This window comes from Mytilus edulis, chromosome 10, assembly GCF_963676685.1.
Source record: "Mytilus edulis chromosome 10, xbMytEdul2.2, whole genome shotgun sequence".
Lineage (NCBI taxonomy): Eukaryota > Metazoa > Mollusca > Bivalvia > Mytilida > Mytilidae > Mytilus > Mytilus edulis.
In genome coordinates, this window is record NC_092353.1 from 75,571,457 (window position 1) to 75,593,012 (window position 21,556).

The 21,556-nt window shown below is 31.2% G+C and overlaps 2 protein-coding genes across 4 annotated transcripts in view; one reads left to right on the top strand and one right to left on the bottom strand.

The window, feature by feature from the left end:
• The window catches only part of LOC139491907 (putative inhibitor of apoptosis), a 396,259-nt gene that overhangs the window by 314,774 nt on the left and 59,929 nt on the right, over positions 1-21,556 (top strand). The gene's annotated exons all lie outside the window — the stretch shown is intronic.
• On the bottom strand, positions 10,156-18,270 carry LOC139491867 (TIP41-like protein). 3 transcript variants are annotated; one of them, XM_071279781.1, is made up of 8 exons: positions 18,171-18,270; positions 17,327-17,452; positions 15,972-16,151; positions 13,717-13,819; positions 12,957-13,088; positions 12,460-12,555; positions 11,700-11,762; positions 10,156-10,436 (listed from the first exon to the last, which is right to left on the bottom strand). In XM_071279781.1, exons 1-8 carry the CDS (start codon positions 18,176-18,178, stop codon positions 10,221-10,223), a joined length of 924 nt encoding a protein of 307 aa, XP_071135882.1. In that variant the 5' UTR covers positions 18,179-18,270; the 3' UTR covers positions 10,156-10,220. The 3 variants fall into 3 exon arrangements, with proteins under 3 accessions (XP_071135882.1, XP_071135881.1, XP_071135879.1); XM_071279780.1 differs by having other exon boundaries at positions 18,200-18,225; XM_071279778.1 differs by lacking the exon at positions 18,171-18,270 and adding an exon at positions 18,090-18,147.

Genomic DNA, 21,556 nt, shown 5'->3' on the forward strand with positions numbered 1-21,556 from the left:
TCACATTATAAACCCTGTCGGGGATAGTTTCGGGTAATTCATATAAATGCACTTTTTTCATTCTGACAAAAAAGAGTATATTTGCAACAAAGTTTTTAGATTTCTTGTTTACTGTTTGTATGTTTGTTTGACTTTTTTTCATAAAAAAACATAGTAAGAATATAGTAAGTATAGGGGAGGGTTGAGATCTCATAAATATGTTTAACACCGCCGCATTTTTGCGCCTGTCCCAAGTCAGGATCCTCTGGTCTTTGTTAGTCTTGATATTATTTTTAATTTTAGTTTCTTGTGTACAATTTTGAAATAAGTATGGCGTTCATTATCACTGAACTAGTATATATTTGTTTAGGGGCCAGCTGAAGGACGCCTTCGGGTGCGGGAATTTCTCGTTACATTGAAGACCTGTTGGTGACCTTCTGCTGTTGTTTTTTTTATGGTCGGGTTGTTGTCTCTTTGATGCATTTCCCATTTCCATTCTCAATTTTATATTACTGTAAAGTCTTTACTTATTCTAAAATCTAAAAAGAAATACCAATCAAAAACCTTCATCCAAACAACACATTTCACTAGTTATGAATTCACTTTGTATAATCCTGAACAATTCACTAATGAATGTTTAATGGTAAATTCAGACGAAATGTGGGAAAATTAAGTCGTGATTAGTTACAATTATATTACTTACATCTTAGTTATTAAGCTTAGATCATAACTCAGCTTTGATAACTTTTTTTTCAGATCAGAATTATCAGTAAGTATAATAATTTTGTATTTAGAGACCTGATAAAATTTGTTTAGGGGCCAGCTGAAGGACACCCCCGGGTGCTGGAATTTCTCTTACATTGAAGACCTGTTGGTGACCTTCTGCTGTTGTTTTTTTTATGGTCGGGTTGTTGTCTCTTTGATACATTCCACATTTCCATTTTCAATTTTAACTTGAAATTTTCTGCATACGTGAAGGATTTGCTGTGAAAATAATTTTTAGTATATGTAATAGTTTTTAATAGCACTTTAAAACATTAAATTCAAGTATTTGGTGTGTAAATTGTGTGATTTTAAATTTAAAATGTAATATTGATGGATGCACATCCCACATTTGTAATGATTTTGCTATTAGTTATCATTTAAATTATAAAAAAATAGTTTTAATGGGTGTACTTTCATTTTGTAATTTTCATATATAACATTCATTTAAGGTAAACATAAGGCACATCAACTGTTTAACTTTAAATTTTAAAAAGCCAGGGCGTAAAGTATTCATTTTATTTACAATATGTTGGCAAGTAAATACATATCAACAAAACAATGTGAAGGCCTTACATCACCAACAGATTTTTTTTTACATCCGATTAAAATGTCGCAGTTTCTCGTGTTGACAGTGTAAGTGACAGTATCAAAGAAATTAAATTTCTCTATGTAAAATCATAAAAGCTTGTATCGCAATCCTAGTATATATACATAATACTGATTCAAACATTGTATACACATAGCGATGGTTCTCCATTCACACGTTACATTTTTATTTGGCTTACACAATTTAATCCTGTATCCTGGTTTCTATGATAGATTAACTGTATATATAAATCAAAATTAACTGTTTTATTCGTCAGAATGACATAACAATTGCATTTCACGATCAATTGTTTGTCAACTGATTTGAAAAATATTAAAGTAAATAACCAACAAAATAGTAAAATATGTAATGTGTGCGCATATAATATTTGTGTAGAGCACTGCCATCCTTTTCTATAGATACTGATTACCCATTTTCTATTTCTAACAAATATCAAATGGATTGATTGATTTGGCATTGTATTCATTTTTCAGTGATACATACACACAAATATGTTAACTCCTAAATACCCTACTACCTGTTGATACCTATGTAGTTACTTTTATTTTGAAATTGCACAAGTCATAGATATAAGGACATGTGGTGTTAATGCCAATGAGACAACTCTCCAACCAAATTTTGAATGAGTTAAGTCATTTCAATATGAAGTTAAGAGTGTGTCTTTCTATGTTGTAATGTTACGTATCACTATTGTTTCAGCAGTTAAGTTACACTTTGCTTTAAAGATAATCTGTCGTGTTTGCATCATTTCAGCATTTTGTCGTTTATAAATGATATAAATAAACAATCGAATAATCTTTGAAAATTGCAAATTTCAAACAAAAACAAACCTCGTCAAAGATATCAGGCTTATGTTTTTATAAACCAAAAGGCCCCATTAATGTTTGTCTGTATCAGTAACGCATAAAAAAGATAAACATAAAATAATTAAAGTACGAAGTTGAACAGAGAAAGTGCATAATGTTTTTTAAGAACGCAATTATACCTGTGGTGAAACATATTCGTTTGTATCGAGTGGTATATGAAAGCAACCATGTTTGACTATAATTAGCACAATAAATCCATAACATCATAGTAGGAGAGAAAAATTTATATGATCATAAAAAAATCTAAATCTTTTAACTTGGAAAAGTTCGCTCAAAAGGGTCATTATATATATACAAATTGCATATTCATAATTCAATATATGATAGACCATATATCTACTTTTAAAAGTTTTTCCCTGTTTCAAATTCATCAAAGGGAATATCAATTACCACAATAATATGAAATATTCAGAAGAAAATATATTCGTCCTATTTCAAAAGAATACATTCAAACGAATATGAAGTATGTTAATGTGTTAATATCTTAATCAATATTATGAAATATGATGCCCTATACTATACAAATTATCTGTATGGGAGAAGACTTTATAAGTTTGATTAACTTGTGTCTCATCCCTTTTGCACATTTACGCAAATAAAATATGTTTAAACTAAAAAAACAAATTATCTTTAAGAAAGTGTACATAATTGAAAGGGATTTTTTAAGTTAATGTTTTCTTGACGGCAGATATTATTTTTTTTCAAATTAAAAACTTGTAAGTTGTGATCAGATGATACCATTTAACAAATGTTTGAAACAATCGTTATAAATATCAAACATAAAGACGCATACCACTAATTGTGCAAGAACTTCTTACCTTTTAGGAGCACCCGAGTTCACTTTCTCGATTTTATGTAGGATTGTTGACTGCAGTAAAGAAATGTGATGGCTCTCCTTCCGGGCGACTGTAAAACTTTAACTATGGTTTAGTGTCCGCCTAGCTGTGCAGGATATGCAGTCGTGTCCGACCCTATCGTATGACTCGAGTAGGCAGAATACTATGGTCCTTGTTTCTTTAACAAACCTAGCATACACTCTCTAAAGGTTCTATAAATTACGCACACAGATTTGTGCTAGCATATTTCATTAGCATACTTTTTCGTATCAGGGCTTATATATGCTTCCCTAAAGATACCTTAGGTTACCTATCGTTGAAAATTTAGGGTGACAAATCTTACCAAAATATATAGATATCTAGATCGACATATAGGTGAAAATGCTTTCCATTTTGTAATTACACAATAGGTCTAGAGTCAAAATCATTTCTGGTATTGTTTCTTATTTGAATAGATTTTTCCCATGAATAGTATGACATATTGGTGATTATTAAGGATGACATACGGATAATTCACGATGATAGAAACAACATTAATAATTGCACAGACATATGTACTTTATATGCATGATTTTATAAGTATATTGAGTGTTATGAAAGGAGTTTTAATGTTTCCGAAATTATTGAATGCATGCATAAATACTATAAAATAAGACACATATACAGATGAACATATAAAAAGAAGATGTGGTATGATTGCCAATGAGACAACTGTTCACAAGAGACCAAAATGACACAGAATTAACAACTATATGTCACTGTACGGCCTTAACAATGAGCAAAGCCCATACCACAAAGTCAGCTATAAAAGGCCCCGATATGACAATGTAAAACAATTCAAACGAGAAAGCTAAGGGCCTTATTTATATATTTTTTTTTTAAAGAAAATGCTTTTTTATATATTTATTACAGATCTATTTCATTCAGTGATTGTTGGTGGCAAGCTAATTTTAAAAATTTTGAGTTTGTTGCCGATGTAAACCGGATCGTTACATTGATAAACAATCAACACAGAGCCATTTTCTAAAATGATTGTTAAAGGGGCATTGGCTACGAGACATTAATTAATCAAATATATCTGTTGTTCCACCAATAAGGACAGTTAAATAGTGAAATGACAAATCGATTTTAACAGCCAGTTTGGTTCATTCTTATGCAGTTAAAAACTATGATTAACATATACTAGTATGCTTAACCTATAAAATTAAACCAAAGAGGCCTAGATTTATATCTACATCTATGTTTATATTTGGTTACATGACCATTGGCAGTCTCTGGAGGTCACTTAGCTTAGATCGTAAACTAGTTATCATCTAGACTAAAATTCACACGGAATGCTGATACATATTATAGATTCCATGCATCGTAAATTGTTTTTTTCAGATTTTTTAAAATTTGGATTTACGTTTAAGTATGTTTTAAGATGAATATGAGAATTTTAATCAAATCGATGAAGATGATTTGACAGCTTATGCCCCTTTAAATGATTTTTTTTTAATTTGTTCTTTACTATTTTCTTATAAGTGCACGTTTGTAAGCATTCTTTAATCATGGTTTTCTTCTCGCACTTGCGCTGTGTTGTGGCCAAAGTTCTAACGAGAGGTTTCTTAGACGAATACAGGAGAATATCAGCGTGTTCGTGTACAGGGAGACACGGATTCAATATTTTTGAAGATTTTTATATAACAAAGGATTCTCTTTTATAAGAAAGTTCACATACACTTGTTTTAAAGTAAAAACATTTAAGTACATAAACATATTCAATTTTATTTTAAATTTGAAGTTTCAGATGACTTTAATTATATAACTCTTTCTCATTTTTAAAGGTTTAGTATATAAAAAGATAAGTGGTAGGCAGCATTCCTTTTTTCCTATTCTAAATATAAAAATTTAAATGCTAATTTGGGAGAAGGCATTAAAAAAATTCGTAAGGGTTGCTTGGAACCCAGTGTCTCTCCTACTTTTGCAATTAATTACAGGCTCAACAATCAAAGCACTGTAAGCGCTGTAGGCAGTTAACCAAAAACCAAGGCATAATTATAACCAGATGCTCCGCAGGGCGCAGCTGTATGCAGAGGTTGAACCCTGAACGGTTGGGGCAAGTATGGACACAACATTCAAGTTGGATTCAGCTCTAAAGTTGGATTGTGATTAAATAGTTGACACAGCATAGGTTTCTGACACAGAATGAATGTGGTCTAATGAACTAAAAATTTTTGTTTTGCCTTTGAGCATAATACTTAATATAATAATTTTGGATCCTCATTTGGACAAACCTGAAAACTGGGCCCATAATCAAAATTCTTTTAAAGTTCATATTTAGAATCAGCATATCAAGGAAGCCCAAAAAATCATTTTTTGTTAAAATCATACTTAGTTTAATTATGGCCCTTTGGATTTTAATGTAGACCAATTTGAAAACAGGATCCAAAATTAAGAATCTACATACACAGTTAGATTTGGCATATCTAAGAACCCCAATTATTCAATTTTGATGAAATCAAACAAAGATTAATTTTGGACCCCGATTTAGACCAACTTGAAAACTGGGCCAATAATAAAAAATCCAAGTACATTTTTAGATTCAGCATATCACAGAACCCCAAGGATTCAATTTTTGTGAAAATCAAACTAACTTTAATTTTGGACCCTTTGGACTTTAATGTAGACCAATTTGAAAATGGGACCAAAAATTTAGAATCTACGTACACAGTTAGATTCAGCATATCAAAGAACCCCAATTATTCATTTTTTTTTATGAAATCAAACAAAGTTTAATTTTAGACTCTTTGGGCCTCTTATTGCTAAACTGTTGAAAATCAAAACTCCCAAAATCAATCCCAACCTATTTTTTGTGGTCATAAACCTTGTGTCAAAATTTCATACATTTCTATTCACTTAAACTAAAGTTATAGTGGTTGGGGTGACCCTATGGACTTCCCCTATATTTCATTTGATTAGTTATTTAGTCTCATACATAAATGTATATGGTAGAGGGGTGGGGATCTCATCTGTTTCAAAGTTATCAAACAGGAGGAGGTAGAGTGGCCCAATGGACTCCGCCTATAGATCATAAGATTTGCTTACATTCAGGTATCATATATATAGTTGCACTATTTGTGCATGTCCCAAGTCAGGAACCTCTTATTCAGTGGTTGTTGTTTGTTTATGTGTTACATATTTGTTTTTAGTTATTTATTTTATATAAATAAGGCTATTAGTTTTCTCGTTTGAATTGTTTTACATTGTCTTATCGGGGCCTTTTATAGCTGACTATGTGGTATTGGCTTTGCTCATTGTTGAAGGCTGTACGATGAGCTATAGTTGTTAATGTCTGTGTCATTTTGGTCTCTTGTGGACAGTTGTCTCTTTGGCAATCATACCACATCTTTTTTTTTATATATAAGAAACTTCCAGCTATTTTAACTGACCCATCAAAATTAAGAAGAAAAAAATACCCCTTGAAATTGTAGTAATATGTTGAACTTTATAAGCATCTAACATGGATTACCAACATTTATCACTGATAAAGAAAATTTATACTGTTACCAGGAACATATATATTGTTAGATAAACTGTTCCCAGCTGTCACATTGTATTGGATTTTGACATTAAAATTTATGTACAAAATATGTTCTGCTTTTTCTTTCTTTTACATTTATATCTTTTGGTTTTCAATTCTAGTGTTTACCATGCATAGATGTATTTTTTGCACCTGTCATGATTTTTTTCGGATTATAACCAAAACCCGGGATTACTCCTATCCGCTTCCGGAATCGGATCCGATAATGTAATTGTCTTCTCGAGGCAGCCATTTTTTTCAATGTTGTTTGACAGATAGTGAGATACGATTTTACCCGGATTTACACATTGTTTGTCGGCGATTCTCTGTATAAAGCTAGCGGTTGATCAAATTGAACATCGCTGTCATGAATACACCTTATCGCTATTCCCGGCTGACCCGTCCGCTTGAACTTTTGACGTCAACAACAATCACTTTTCCATTGTGGCGTCAGACATTTTGTTTTATGACGTCAAAATTTTACGGGAACCTGTGTGATTTCCAGCAATGGCGGACAAATAGCGATAAGGTGTATAGTTATGCTGAAAATAAGTTTGAGATCGTTTATTAGGAAACTTTGGTAAAAATGTTTGGAAAGTTATTTTTTTTTTATTTTCTTTCAAGGCATGTCGGGCGTAGCTAGTAACCTAGTAGAAAGTCCGACTGCAAAAGTGGAAGGTCGCAGACCTCGGACCACCGCTAATTTGAACCCCTGCGTCCAAATTGAAAAGATACGAAATTTTCGTCTTTTAATTCGAAATTGCCGCCAACAGCGTGATCAGTTGAACTTATTTTAATAGACTACTGACGTAGTTGACGACAAACAATATTCCTACGACTTTTGCAATTTGGGAAATCTAAACTACTTGTCTTTAGAGATTTTCGGCGATTAAATATGTCATACATTTGTTCTTTGACATCTTAGCCAAAAGCTCAGGGGATAATAAAATACATTAGGATTCCTAATGTGCTCTTCTTCCTATGTGCAACTTCAAAACTTTTGGGAAAATCGACGATCATTTAAGTTTTTTCAGGTCATATTTTTTGTAACCCAGAATGAAAAGTATGAAAAAACTGTCCAATAAGTTATAAATAACATAATATCCAGCTAGATAATAACAATGGCATGTATTTCAGCATTTATTGGGTAGAACACAAATCCAGGGTGCTCGCATAAGGCAGCTTAAAGTTCTGCCTAAAAATGAGGAAAAACATAATTAAAATAATCTTCTAGATACAAGAAGCTTCTGACCAAGATTAGTAAAAATCCAGGATAGTTTATGAATCTAATAAATGTTTTAAAAACTTTAACTGCAGACTGTATGCAATGTTAACTGGAAGTAAAACTAAGTCTATTTATAAAAAAAATACTGAAAAACAAGATTTTTTTTAAACATAATTTACTTCTAGATACTATCTTATGATCATAGACATGCTTCTGTCAAAGTTTGATACAAATCAAGGATAGTTTAAGAAAGTTATTAAAATTTGAAAAATGTGAAATGTATGTTTCCTGGCAAAAACTAGTCCATTTATAAGTAAAATACAGGAAAAAAAACAAACATTCTTTTAATTTTGTTAGTGTTACATGTTTGTATTGATTATTGTTTGTATTTGTTATTTGGTAACACTCCTTTTCTTTCGTAAACATGATCGTCTCATTTTTCTTAAATTTGGATTTTAATGGATTCAGAACTATGTCGTAACAAAATTGGAAATACTGGTTAATCCATTTCAAATAACAAGATGATGTTTTTTTTTCTTAAAGCACATGTATTAGATGGAATTAATAATTACACTCTGCATGTTTGAAGGATAGACTGTTTAATCAATTTTGCTCCAACTCTTAAATGTTGTAGAAGCAACTTATACATTAAAACAACTTTTGAGAGAATGTGTTTGAGTACAAACGATTACTGAAACAACCATGCATTACTTTTTTGATATTTGTTTAAGCTGTCTGTGTGCATGTACATTTATAACAGTATTCTAAATAAAACTATTTTTTTTATATAATTTTGGTGAGGATCACAGCTTATTCCTAATAATTCATTGTCTTATAACTGACCTGAACATGCATAACCAATATAACTTCTCAACGAAATTGGTATCCAAAGCTAGAGATATCCTGAGCCTTAATCCATCAATTAGCAGCACAATTTCAAAATACTAATGGATTCAGTCAAGGATTATGCTAGGCAATGTACTGAATTCAAAAAGAAGGTGTATTTAACCTTCCTGAGTGCGTTAAGCTTGTGATGTCGTTGATACAAATTGGAATTTAAAAAAAATCCACATGACAAAAAAACAAGACTTTTTTTCAAGCAGTTGCTGAACAATGAAAATGAGGTCAACGACAAATGATATATTACAGTCGCAAACTTAACAACATATACTGGGTAGAAATAATGAAGCCTCCAAAATCTTCTCCCCTTTGAAATATACAACTAAATACAAATAGTTTGCGCAGCCACCAGATTGTAATCCCTGTCTCACATACTTTGACTTTCATCACAAACAAGACAAAATATTGGAAGACAAAAAAGTTTCAGGTTTATAAACAAAGAGCAGTTGATGACACAAAATAAGTTTAAAAATGACCTGCCAGTCTTCTTACAACTGAAGACACTTTAAATATAAAATATGTTGTCATATTTATATGTGTAACTTATTTTAAATAACATACAATAACAGAGTGGAAAAATTCAACAATAATGTGGATATCATTTTGACATGTGAAATTCATATTTTAAGTTAAACAAGAGGCTGTCACAATGACAGCAAACCGGATTTATTAACATTTATTTGTGTCCTGGCAATATCACAAGAACCATAACTGATGAACGGTGAAAGTGAAAATCGTTCATATCTTTGACCTCCATTTTGTCATCAATATCATTATATTAAAATTTGAAAGAGCTTAGGTTGAATGGTTCATGAGAAAATGCAACAACATGAATGGAAATGCCATTTTTTTTATCTTTCAAGAATCATAACTCCTGGACGGTAAAAGTCAAAATCGACATTATTGAACTTGACCTCCATTTTGTCATCAGTAACAACATATTAAAATTTGGAAAGCCTTGGTTGAACAGTTCATGCGTAAATGCACCGACACGACTGGAAACAACATTTTTCAATCTTTCAAGAACCATTTCTCCTGAACGGTAAAAGTCAAAATCGTCATTCTAAAACTTGACCTTCATTTTGTTGTCAGTAACAACATATTTAAATTTTAAAAGCTTTGGTTGAACGGTTCATGAGTAAATGCACACACAACATTTGGTTGCCACTCGCCCGCTGTACATCCCAAAATCATTAACCGACATTTTTGTCACAAAAATCCAGTTAAAAACATGTTTGCCAGTAATAACAGTTTAACAGTATGAAAGTAACCAAAGTAAAGTAAAAGCATTAAACATGGAGAACAGATAAGAAAACTTTCAAAAGAAAAGGGATAAAAAAGTTTCTTAGCTATATAATGATATGATATCATTAACCATTTACAGATATTTGTATTTTTTATAAAATAACCTAGAGTTACTGAAATCATATTTTATTAAGCATCAAATAAGCACTGTTATATATTTAGGTCCATCCTGTTATCAACTCTCACCACTGCCACCAGATGTTGTGATATTTGTATCCTGAGATTTTGTTTCTGTGGACTGAGATGGATCCTGTCCATCAGGCAACAAAGATTGCTTTGTATTGTCACTTGTATCATTTATCACAGGAAATATAAGTTTATGAAATTCTTCTTTCCTTATTGTCAAATGCTTCACAATTTCATTAGGTTCTGTTAATAGATGAGGTGAAACCTGAAATAAATATATAAATTGATTGATTGTTGAATGCTTATCATCTAAAAAATAAATTTGATGTATTTAGTCTTCTAATTGGTGAAAAGTATTAATTTTATTTTCAAACTTTTTATGGCGACACACCCACTCTGACATTGTTTATTCATAGGCCAACCTGTGTGTACGTTGCTATTGTTAATATAAATAATATAAAATGTTCTTTGAGGCTTATTTTTGATAGATTTTTGTTTATAATGAATGGCGATAATTTATTTTAAATTCATTAAACAATAACACTATTTTTTTACTCTTCACATTTTACATAATCTGCTTTGCGGATTTTTCAATGTAAAGTCAAAAATTAATTTTATGGTTCAATAAATTCAAAAAAAATAATAGCCATTCATTATGTGGCAAATATTTAAGTGTCAAAGAAAATGCTTATTCAGGACAAGAATGTAATATGAATATTAAACTAACTTTGTACTAATCGAGACAATGCAGGATTTTTTTTTTACATGCTATATTACACAAGGTAACAGTTCACAGAAAGCCATGATGTTACACTACCTTGACACATTATTCTGACTCTGAGCCCAACAGTTTTTTTCTTCCTACTTAATGACAGGTGGTAGAGGAGCAGCAAATATCAATCTAAAAGTCTTTGGTTTGAATCCCAAGGGTTTGAGCCCATCACCTCCCTCACTAAAGGCAAACACACTATCACAAGATCATGGAGGCAGTTTATCTGTGAATTGACTGTTTTCCATAAATCTCCACGACATGTATGCATCATGAAAGTTTTCATCCAAAAAACAAGGCTGAATGTAAATGTACATATTACAGGGTTTCTGTTGTGTTAACAAAAAAACTTGTATTTGCCTTTGTTTAAAAAGTATCTATGAGGGTTTGGATGGGGTTAAAAGATTAAAGAATAATACCCTTAAAAATTGAAGATTAGAGAATAACGGGCAAAAAAATGAAGGTTAGCGAAATCTGTTGTTTAATTTTTTGAAGATTAGAGAAAAAAGGGGTTAATTATTTGAAGATTGGAGAAAAAAGGGGTTAATTATTTGAAGATTGGAGAAAAAAGGGGTGCAAATTAAATGTTTACAGAATAACAACCCCCCCCCCATCCAGACCCTCATCTATTGCCATTTTAATATCAAAGGTTTGACTTAGCTAGGGATAAGAGCCAGTAACTCCACACACTCTAGGCAATAACACCTAATAGACCAGTTTTCTATCATTAGTAAAAATGGGTTAGAAGCAATTATTTACCTTTAAATCTTTAATCTGATTGTCTCTACTGGAATATTCCCTTAAAATGTAATCTTGATCAACCTGTAACATAGATAACAAAAATGGTGAACTAAATGTTCTCTCAAATACAGTAAAACCAATTCTGAAACCACTTTCTTTTAATATAATGAGTTATTTAAAATTCAGAAATGTCTTATAAATATTACTATGAACAAATTCAAAATCATGTGTAAAAAAACTAATCATAGATATCAGGATTAAAATTGTGTATGTCAGAGACCTTTTTGTCCACAAAAGACTCATCAGTGGAATCAACAATTTAAAAAGTCCAAATAAAGTATAAAATTGGAGAGCATGGCATACCCATCTGAGTTTAACTGCAGCCAAAACAGTACATAAAGTACAATATATGTTGTACAAAAATTATTTATTTAAAACTGAATTAACTGCTTGTTTATAATGTTTATTTTTCATGAATAAAGTCCCATAACTCTAGTTCTAATTCAAAAATATGATGTTATTTTTGTTCAGTGTTAATACATGTAACTGGTGATGTAAATGAATACCATATCTATACAGTTAACATGCATTTTGCAAATTATTCTTTTACATTTGAAAATATGGATATATTTTACTGAATATCATTCTAATTGGAAATTTAAATTTATACAATGACAAGAAAAGCCCAAAACAACATGTTAAAATAAACCATCTGACAATTTTAACATGCATTGTGTAATTATAATTTGTATATGTACAAAATTATGGAAACTTATACCTCATGATAAATTCTGGTCTCGTTCACACGAATCATAACACCATCTACTCTCATAAACAACCGTAACAAAATGAAGAAACTGGACGGCATAATTCTCTATAAAATAAGTATATACAAAACTTATAAACCAAATTAAACTGGATGATAAGACTTGAACGCATATTTCTTTACCAAAATACCATATCAAAAAATATAATCCAAGAGGTTAATTCAGGCTATGTGCTGTAGGTCAGTGTTCGTCTGTTTTTGTACTTATTTTTGGGAATTTTTTTTTTAACTGCCCAGTTTTATTGGTAATTCCTGTTACTGTGAAATCATTTGTTAGTCCCCTACCGACAAAGTTGAAGGGGACTTTAGGTTTCCATATTTAATTTTGGTATATAGTTTAATCATGACAAGTTACAGTTAAACAGATACACATGTACTATAAAACAAAATATCATTATGAGAAAAAGATTTCATATGAATATAAACTCTTGTTTTCGAGAAATACTTACAATTTTAACATTTAATTCAGAGGTACCATTGTCAGCTAACTCATCTTCAAATAATAACATATCTTCATAAAACATAATCTTATCTCTTTTTTTAAGTTTCTCTAAATCTATTCTCTCTGTTGTTGGCTCTACCTTTAAATGAAAAAAAATATCAAGATGTACTTTTGACAAGCTCAATAGTTGATTATTGAAATATGAAGCAGCAATTTAAATGTTACTCTAAATTTCAGTTAAAAGTTAAATTAAATGATCTCCCCAAAAAGTTGATTCTCCAAAAGCATTAGCTTTATTCAGGTCTTCATGTATGGCAAAAAATGTTGTATGAAATATCAATATAATACATCTGTAGGTTTAACTGCACTCACACAATTCATAAAAATATTGACAGTTAGAGTGATGATAGGGTGTTACAATGACAGGTACATGTATAATGGGGAAAAGTCAATTTTTATTTTTAAAATTTTCAATCAAATTCTTTCATTGAGAGCCTTTTTACTCTTTTTGTGTATCAGCTTATATTATCTTCCTTAATCATGTTTATAGTTCCTAATTTGGATTTGGTGTTGAAACTTCTGTTAATTCTGTGATTTTTTTTCACATTAAATTGAGACCTCAGTTGATTGAGTTTGAAACAGTTTATCTACATAACTGTTGGTTGAGTCAGAGAAACAATAAAACAACTTTCTGATAGCATAAATGCCAATAAGCAATACTGCACACAAAAATTAATAATGATGATGACCTATTTGTTTTTTGTTACCTTCAACTGAGTTTCATTTGTACCAAACAATGACCCTTTATAATCTGTTGTGTATGTCCAGTCAAATGGTTTTATAACATCTTTGATATGTTCACAGTCTGACCTGAAAAGTAATAAATCTATTTGCATCAACATTGTAAGCATTAAACAACTCAACTACAAAAGTTGAAACAAATCTTAAGCAGTTTAGCTGAAATAACATTTTTACAAACTATTTCTTTTTTTATTATCAGCTGCTAACTAATTATAAGAAGATCCAATAAACTTTTGACTCTGGTGTATATGTCGTGTACAAGTTGCCATTTTGTACAGGTTATAACATGTACAAAACATTTGTACATGTTATAATTTGTACAATGCAAAAATACAAGTTATAACATGTACAAAAGTACCTCATGCATGTTATAACATGTACAAAATATTGCTTAAAAATGGTTTTAACTTTTACAATATTTGAAAATGAAAATACGTTTCTTATATCACAAAACATGCCATTAACCTCAATAACATTTTCATCATTTTTTGTTATTGTCCATTCATGTTAGTGTGATACTTTTTTGATAAAGTCATTGATCAGTTAATAGTTTTTATGATTACTTAATATCTTAAAGGTTTTATAAATACACTGAAGTCAATAAACATTATTCCGTATTCTCGCCTGGTATTCAATCAGAAGAAGAAATAGAAGCAATATTTGAAGCAAGTTCTGTATCCAATAATACTCATAGTGAAGACCCTTTGACCAAGACAGAACATAAAACCGACACTGAATTGAAACCGACACAACAATATCAGAGACGGACATTATTACTGAAACAAACACTGAAAATGATGGTCTTCATTTAGCAGACCATAATGAACAAACCATTGAGTTAGAAATAAAAACAATGGTGAGTGAATCAAGTGATGCTAACATAGCTGATGAAGAAAGTTTCAGAATGACATTTATTTGTAAACTTCCTCTTAAGAGGTCGCTTTCGGGTGGTAATATTCGTGTTGTCAATATTAGTGAAGGTTTATCTGAAATATCAAATATTGACATCAAGCGTGCACGAAAGAGGTCCCTTTCTGGACAGCAGGTACAAGCTGGTGTCTTATAAAAAAACTCAAAAACTAGAATAACTGTGCTCTCCCAAAGTGATAACGTTATATTCCGTCCATTTACAATGTATAGGGGCCCTGTATACGGTAGATGAGAGAAACATTGAAGGCGTGGTGATTAAAGTGAATGAATATGGCGGCTATAAATTTGGAACTTAAGTTGGACAAATAAAGAGAAGCTAGGTCCATTTTTTGGCAAATGCAACTTTAAATGTGTCTGAAGTCCCAATGAGTGATATGAGTGTGAGAGAGATAGTGCACAAGTTATTATTGAGAGGAGGGCAAGTTTTTGTGCATTATCAGTGTAAGAAAGGCAGTTGTAATTATGGTAGGTGTAATTGTAGAAGAATGAATGTTTTGAGCAACTCAAGGTGTCACATGTGTCTGTCTTTTAACAACAAGTAAAAAATTTAATGTTTCTAAAATGCATGAAAATGTAGTATTTTATGCATGCTGTAAATAATGCACCTTCTTTTGCTTTTGATTATTGTTCTTTATTATTTAATAAATTTCAATAATGCATGTATATTCTGCTTTATTATTATTTTTAAAGTTTTGTACAGGTTAAAACCATTTTTAAGCTATATTTTGTACATGTTATAACATGTACGGGGTCATTTTGTGCATGTTATAACTTGTATTTTAGCATTGTACAAATTATAACATGTACAATATTTTTGTACATGTTATAACCTGTACAAAATTGCAACTTGTACACGACATATACAATTTCATATATGTTAGCTACTCTGTAATTGGGCCTTTTGATACTGGGTCATGTAAGAGCTATTATGGAAGCAATATTAAAATAAGTGCAATTTGAAAGAAAAAAAAAACACCTAATTTATTCCCAAGAATATGCCATGACCCAATGCATTCTTTATTTGCTGGACAAAATATTATTAGTTGCCAAAACTCTTTTGAATCAGACATTTCTCATAGCAATCAAATCTCACATTACATGATCACCTTTGATTATAACAAATGTATAACTTTACCAAACTTGTTATGCCATTCATCTTTATTTTTCAGATAATTCTGTGTTTTGTTTTGTTTTTTTGATTGAAACTGTGATTGGTCAGTTAACCTGTAAATGAAGATGATCTAGTAACCACTTTTCTCTCAAAGCAGAGACAAACTTAACAATAACAAACCTAGCCTGTCTCCAAGCATCAGATACAGCCACTTTGAGTAAATCGTTTCGAGGGTCCACCAATCTAAGAGCATCAAGAGCATTGAACTCCAAACCAAATCCTGCTGAATGTTCTAAACGTAGTAAGTTATCAGCAAACACCATCTCAGGAACCTGTGGAAGTTCCAATTGACTCTCGAATCTAAAATGACATTAAAGATATTCACCCAAAATTTAAATCTATAAATGAGTTAGTTTGAACACATTGAATAGAGTTAGGGACTGGAGCAACCATTTAACTTCATTATTTTTTTGTCTGAGTCAGAATTGCCTTTTTTTTTTATTTTTCAAAGCTATCCATTAAATCATTTTGGTTCAAAATTTAACACTATAAAGTATTGGTTTGTCATCTGCATGACCACAATTTTTTTTTTCAAATTGGGATCAGAATGGTTTTTAACCCCCTTTCCCGCTTTTCAGTCTTTACTTTACCTTTCAATTGATGTAATTTGTTATAGAGTTAATTTTCTTGCCATTTTGAAGGGGTCAATATAGATGATTTTTATATTTGACTTAATATCCAAATTGAAATATGCAGTACAAACAGGTCTGACAAAAGATGGATCTTATATGAATCAAGAAAGGCCAAAATAAATCAAAATTGTTTAACAGTCTAGCAGTCGGTATGACATGTTGAATTTGGCTGATTTATGAAGGACTTAGTCCTCCACCATGGCAACTAAAGGGCAGTAACTCTTGATCAAATTGTGTTGATCTGAACCTTTCTATTGTTAACTTATACATGTATCCTGGTCTACTTAATTTTAATAATAAAATATAAAATAGATAGCAGTTGGTATCTGTTTGTTGCTCATTTTACAAAATTCCTTCCAACTGTTTTAAGGTACAAAATGTTAAAAAGTGAATTTCTAATTGCTATTACTTTTGTAGTTTTTTTTGTTTGCGAGTTGAATTTCCAATAATACAGTATATCAACCTCAGGAAAATCAATATGAGTGTAATATAACAATTTTTTCAGCTTTTAAGGCTCATGACAATATGCATTGGTCTTCAATCTTAATTGACTAGGATAGTCAGTTTTCCTGACAAAGTCTGGTAGTTCTCTTCGGGTACTCTGACTTCCTCACTAATAAAAAAAATGGCAAAGATAGAAAGTGATGTTGAAGACCAATAATCAATCCAAATTTGGCAGCATTCCTCCTGTTACACACTGATTGATTGAGCTGTTTAATGTCATGTCAGCTCAAACATTCTATGTTATGGTGAGTTAACTTTTCACAGTGAATGGCTCAACTTTTTTGGTGTGTACTGCAGGTTTGTGTAAATTGTAATCATCTTCTCATCATTAGACATTACCTCTCTCTATCTGGACCTTCCGATTTCAGAATGTGTGACTTTATAGACGTACAACGCCATGGTCCAAACTGGAATTTCTCTGTAACAGATCTAGCTTTAGCTGCAGTACTGTCACCTCCCATCATCCTGAAAAATATATGCATCTAAGAAAATTATAACCTAGCTTTTCAAAATAAGAAAACAAAATATTCATCTTATGTTATGGAAAATGGAGATCTTCTTTCACATAAACCACTACAAAAGATCTAACACAAGGCTGCTGCTAAAATTTATTTGCCTGAAATCCGGGTCTGTTTGACCCAAATCTGACACGTCTGTTTCTACACATGTTCTATACACATTATCACGAGTTGTCCGCCATTACTGGATATCAATAAAGTCATGAAAGTTCCCGTAAATTTTATACGTCATAATAGAAAATATCCGATGCCACAATGGAAAAGTGATTGTTGTATGACGTCAAAAGTTCAAGCGGGACAGATTCTCAGGTCAGCAGGACAAAATTCCAAATAGTGATAAAATGTTTGTTCGCCACCTTTCAGGTTCACACCCCTGGGTAGGTTTAAACCCTTTTTTAAAGCTTTTTTTAAAGGATTTGTGTTGAATAAAATTTCAATCATGCTTTAATAAGTGTATTGCTATAAAATTTAAAAAGAAGTCTTTTTTTTTTTTTTTTTAAAACCTTGTCATTTTTGTGATATATATGGTTGAGCTTTCGACCCAGAGAAGCTGATATTCATTTTTATCAATATCACCAACACACTTTGACAAAAAAATATGGCAGTGTTTAAATAAACTTAAGATTCTTGACATGAATTTGTCAAGATTGTATGACAGTGTGTACCTGATCATCAAAAAAATAACTTTTTTTACATGTTTGCCATAAACTGGTTTCTGTAAATGTCGTTTTGTTTTTATTGTTTAAGTTTAAGTTCCATCACTGTAGTATACCAGATTAATAATATTAATTCGATCAGAATTTTAAAATTTCATATTCATATCAATTAATACTAGATATAAAGGAATAAAAAAAGTTAACAAGAGTTTTGCGACATCTTTTGCGGAATAATGTGCAAAACGAATTGCCTGTAATTTAAACAAGTAGTAGCTTTTCTAAAAAAACTAGCCGTCTCTTTGCTTAAGGAATATCATGAAAGTTGGGAAGTGTTTTCACTTTGTAGATTGATTCATTCAGAATGCCTTGTTTAAATTGTAGCGGATTACAAAATTAAAAAAGACTTAAATTGTAAAAATATTCAAGTCAGTACTCCATGACTCAAGTTACAACAAAATATATAATTTTATTTACGAGTATACGTTATTTTATTTAGTGGCATGTAGTCCAATATTATGGTTATCTTTCTTGTTTAACATCTCACCCCTTATTTTATTGATTATGTAATATAAAGAAGGCGCTACCTTAAATGCCAGCTTTGATACCAACACTATTTCCAAAAAACTGATGAGGGCCCTCATGGGGTTTTTGATTATGTGATTACTTGGCCGTTTTTTTAAAGATTATTTGATTATTAAGCCAAATATTTCATGATTATTTGATTACCTAGGACTGTATTTTTAGTTTATGATTATTTGATTACTAAAGATAAGCAAATATTTAATGATTATGTGATTATATTGGCAAAAAAATGGTGATTATGTGATTACTAGGACCCCCCCATGAGGGGCCTCACTGATTGTTTATTGGTTGCTAAAAGTCCAGTTGCAAATATTTCATGCATGTTCAGGACGAATGTATATATATAATTTTTGTCTAAAGTAAAAAATAATAAAAAGTTCAGAGGGAAAATGCTTAGGGAATGATTATGAATTTCAAAGGGCAGGAGGGAGTGTGGTATTTTTCTAGTCCAAATAATTATGACGTCTTGAAAGCCTATTATATTATTTTCTTTGACACGTCCCTGGAAGGCGTCAAAGCAATGATTTAAAATAGCCTTCCTAGAAGTCAAAAATATTTGGACCAGTATTTTTCTATTTTATTGATTTTGTATTATACATTGTCCGTTCAGTGTATGTTCACATGTAACTGTTTTTGTTAATATGCTTTTTGATTGCGTTAAGCCATTTCAATTGATATTCTATAGTGAGTCTTTCTATGTTGTGATGTTACACTATTGTTTAAAATAAGGGTGAAGTTTTGGTACCATTAAAACATTTAAACCCGCTGCATTTGTTTGCACCTGTCCTAAGTCAGGAATCTGTTGTTCATTGGTTGTCGTTTGTTGTTGTGGTTCACAAGTATTTTTTTTATAAAGATTAGACTGCTGGTTTTCCTTCTTGAATTGTTTTACACTAGTCATTTTGGGATGGGACCCTTTATAGCTTGCTGTTTGGTGTGAGCCACAGCTTCGTGTTGAAGGCCATACTTGGACCATAACAGTTAACTGTTTACAAATTGTGACTAGGCTTTGATGGAGAGTTGTTCTTGTCTTTTTACAGTATATACTTACAGTAACTGAGATCACCAATGATTTTGAGTGGGGATCGTGTTGCCCAGTCTTTTCTAGTATTGCTGTGTATTTTGAATACTGTTGTTTGTATTTTGATTGTTGTTGATCCTTTTTTTTTGCCATGGAGTTGTCAGTTTGTCATCGATATATGAGTTTGAATATCAGTCTTTGATATCTTCCACCTCTCTTTAATTGGGGACTAGGTTTAAGTAAATAACGGCAAAACCCAAACAAATTGTATTCATCTTAGCTTTCCATATACATATGTATACTGCCACTTTCCAGTGTCAACCTGAATAATTCACGGTTGGAAAAAGCCAAATAAAAAAATAATTCCGAACTCCAAGGAAAATTCAAAACGGAAAATCCCATATCAAATGGGAAAACCAAAAAGCCCAAAACACATCTAACGAATGGAAATCAACTGTCATATATTCCTGACTTTGTACAGACATTTCCTTATGTAAAAAAGTATGCATTAAACCTGGATTTACAGCTAGCTAAACCTCTCACTTTTATGACAGTCGCATAACATTACATTATATTAACCACAATGTCATTACAGTGAGTTGACTGTTAGTGTTGCTCTCCACCAATTGCAACTCATTCAAAATTTTGACCAAATTGCAATTTGTTTTATAAAATCAAATTGTTCAACTGGTCAGAAATTTGAACCAATTGCTGTAGAAAACCACAGCCAAGTCATGAAAGTGCAAGGTGATAAAATAAAACATACTTACAATCCTATAAGACTTTAACTCCACTTTAATGATGTTGTGACAGAATTAGTTTATCATAAAATTGAGAATGGAAATGGGGAATGTGTCAAAGAGACAACAACCCGACCAAATAAAAAACAACAGCAGAGGGTCACCAACAGGTCTTCAATGTAGCGAGAAATTCCCGCACCCGGAGGCGTCCTTCAGCTGGCACCTAAACAAATATATACTAGTCCAGTGATAATGAACGCCATACTAATTTCCAAATTGTACACAAGAAACTAAAATTAAAATAATACAAGACTAACAAAGGCCAGAGGCTCCTGACTTGGGACAGGCGCAAAAATGCGGCGGGGTTAAACATGTTTGTGAGATCTCAACCTCGCACTATACCTCTAACCAATGTAGAAAAGTAAACGCATAACAATACGCACATTAAAATTCAGTTCAAGAGAAGTCCGAGTCTGATGTCAGAAGATGTAACTTAAGAAAATAAACAAAATGACAATAATACATAAATAAAGTCAGACTACTAGCAGTTAACTGACATGCCAGCTCCAGACTTCAATTAAACTGACTGAAAGATTATGATTTCATCATATGAACATCAGTTTGTAGAGTTATATTAAAGTCATTTCCATGCTGAAGGGGAAGTTCCGAACTTTTTATTTTGAATTGCTATTAAATTGTCCAAACTAAGCTTTCATATAGTTTTTCTTTCTAAAAGTATTCTATATTTATAAGAATCAGACATTATGTGAATTAAAAATTTTCATATTCAGTAAAATATGTGTAAAATTGCAATATATGTTTGTAGGAAGTTTCCATGGGGGAGATAATAACTTTTCTTTCAAAAAGGCTTTATTCAAAAGAATAATATTTAGGTTATCTCCCCTGAAAACTTATCAATAGCATATTGTTATTTCACACATATTTTACTGAATATATGATGTTTTATTTAAAATGATATCTGATTCTTATAAATATAGAATACTTTTAGAAAGAAAAACTACATGAAAGCTTAGTTTGGACAATTTTATAGC

Coding starts and splice junctions, on each gene's coding strand:
- LOC139491867 (XM_071279778.1), bottom strand. CDS start 18,139: ATGTCAAGAATCTTAAGTTTATTTAAACACTGCCATATTTTTTTGTCA. Junction 16,152..17,326: donor GAAGGTCCAGATAGAGAGAG/GTAATGTCTAAT, acceptor ATGTCATTTTAG/ATTCGAGAGTCAATTGGAAC. Junction 13,820..15,971: donor GATGCTTGGAGACAGGCTAG/GTTTGTTATTGT, acceptor ATTACTTTTCAG/GTCAGACTGTGAACATATCA.